This window comes from Grammomys surdaster, unplaced genomic scaffold (genome assembly GCF_004785775.1).
Source record: "Grammomys surdaster isolate TR1022 unplaced genomic scaffold, NIH_TR_1.0 185, whole genome shotgun sequence".
NCBI lineage: Eukaryota > Metazoa > Chordata > Mammalia > Rodentia > Muridae > Grammomys > Grammomys surdaster.
In genome coordinates this window covers 9,699,142-9,699,711 of record NW_021604630.1, presented here as the reverse complement: position 1 = coordinate 9,699,711, position 570 = coordinate 9,699,142, and the positions used below count along the sequence as shown (strand labels likewise).

At 50.5% G+C, this 570-nt stretch overlaps 1 protein-coding gene across 2 annotated transcripts in view; it reads left to right on the top strand.

The window, feature by feature from the left end:
- Ubxn8 (UBX domain protein 8) overlaps positions 1 to 570 on the top strand; it is a 22,333-nt gene that overhangs the window by 17,943 nt on the left and 3,820 nt on the right. For both annotated transcript variants that reach the window (XM_028768227.1, XM_028768226.1), the window contains one exon: positions 455 to 496. In XM_028768227.1, coding sequence (XP_028624060.1) covers positions 455 to 496 — 42 coding nt within the window. The remainder of the gene's footprint in view (positions 1 to 454; positions 497 to 570) is intronic.

Sequence of the window (570 nt, the reverse complement as noted above, 5' to 3'; positions counted from 1 at the left end):
TTTCTCTGTGTAACCCTGGCTGTCCTGGAACTCACCCTGTAGACCAGGCTGGGCCTCAAACTCACAGAGATAAACCTGCCTCTAGGGTGCCGGAACTCGAGGCGCTATTGTAAACTTTAAAAAAAAAAAACTTTTGTAAGAATTACATTAGTTATTTACTGCGTGAGTGTGTGTATGCACTGCGTGAGTGTGTGTATGCATGTGTGGGGGCAGAGGCTGGCAATGCAGGGGTTAGTTCTCTCTCTCCTCCACATGAGTCCTGGGAATCAAAACTCAGGGCAGGCTGGACAGCAAGCACCACTAATCGAAATCCCAGGCCCAGCTTCACTGTAAAGGTCTGATAAAGATCTGATGGATGGATATACTGGGAAGCCTTTTACACCCTAGATGCATGTAGCCTATCGAACAGGGTTCTTCCTGAGAGTTCTCATATTTCCATTTCATATTTCCTAAGGTTCCTGATTTACCTGAAGAACCATCAGAAACAGCTGAAGAGGTACATTTTTCTTATACTCCCCCCCCCCGGGGGGGGGGTGGGGGGGGGGGGGGGGGGGGGGGGGGGGGGGGGGG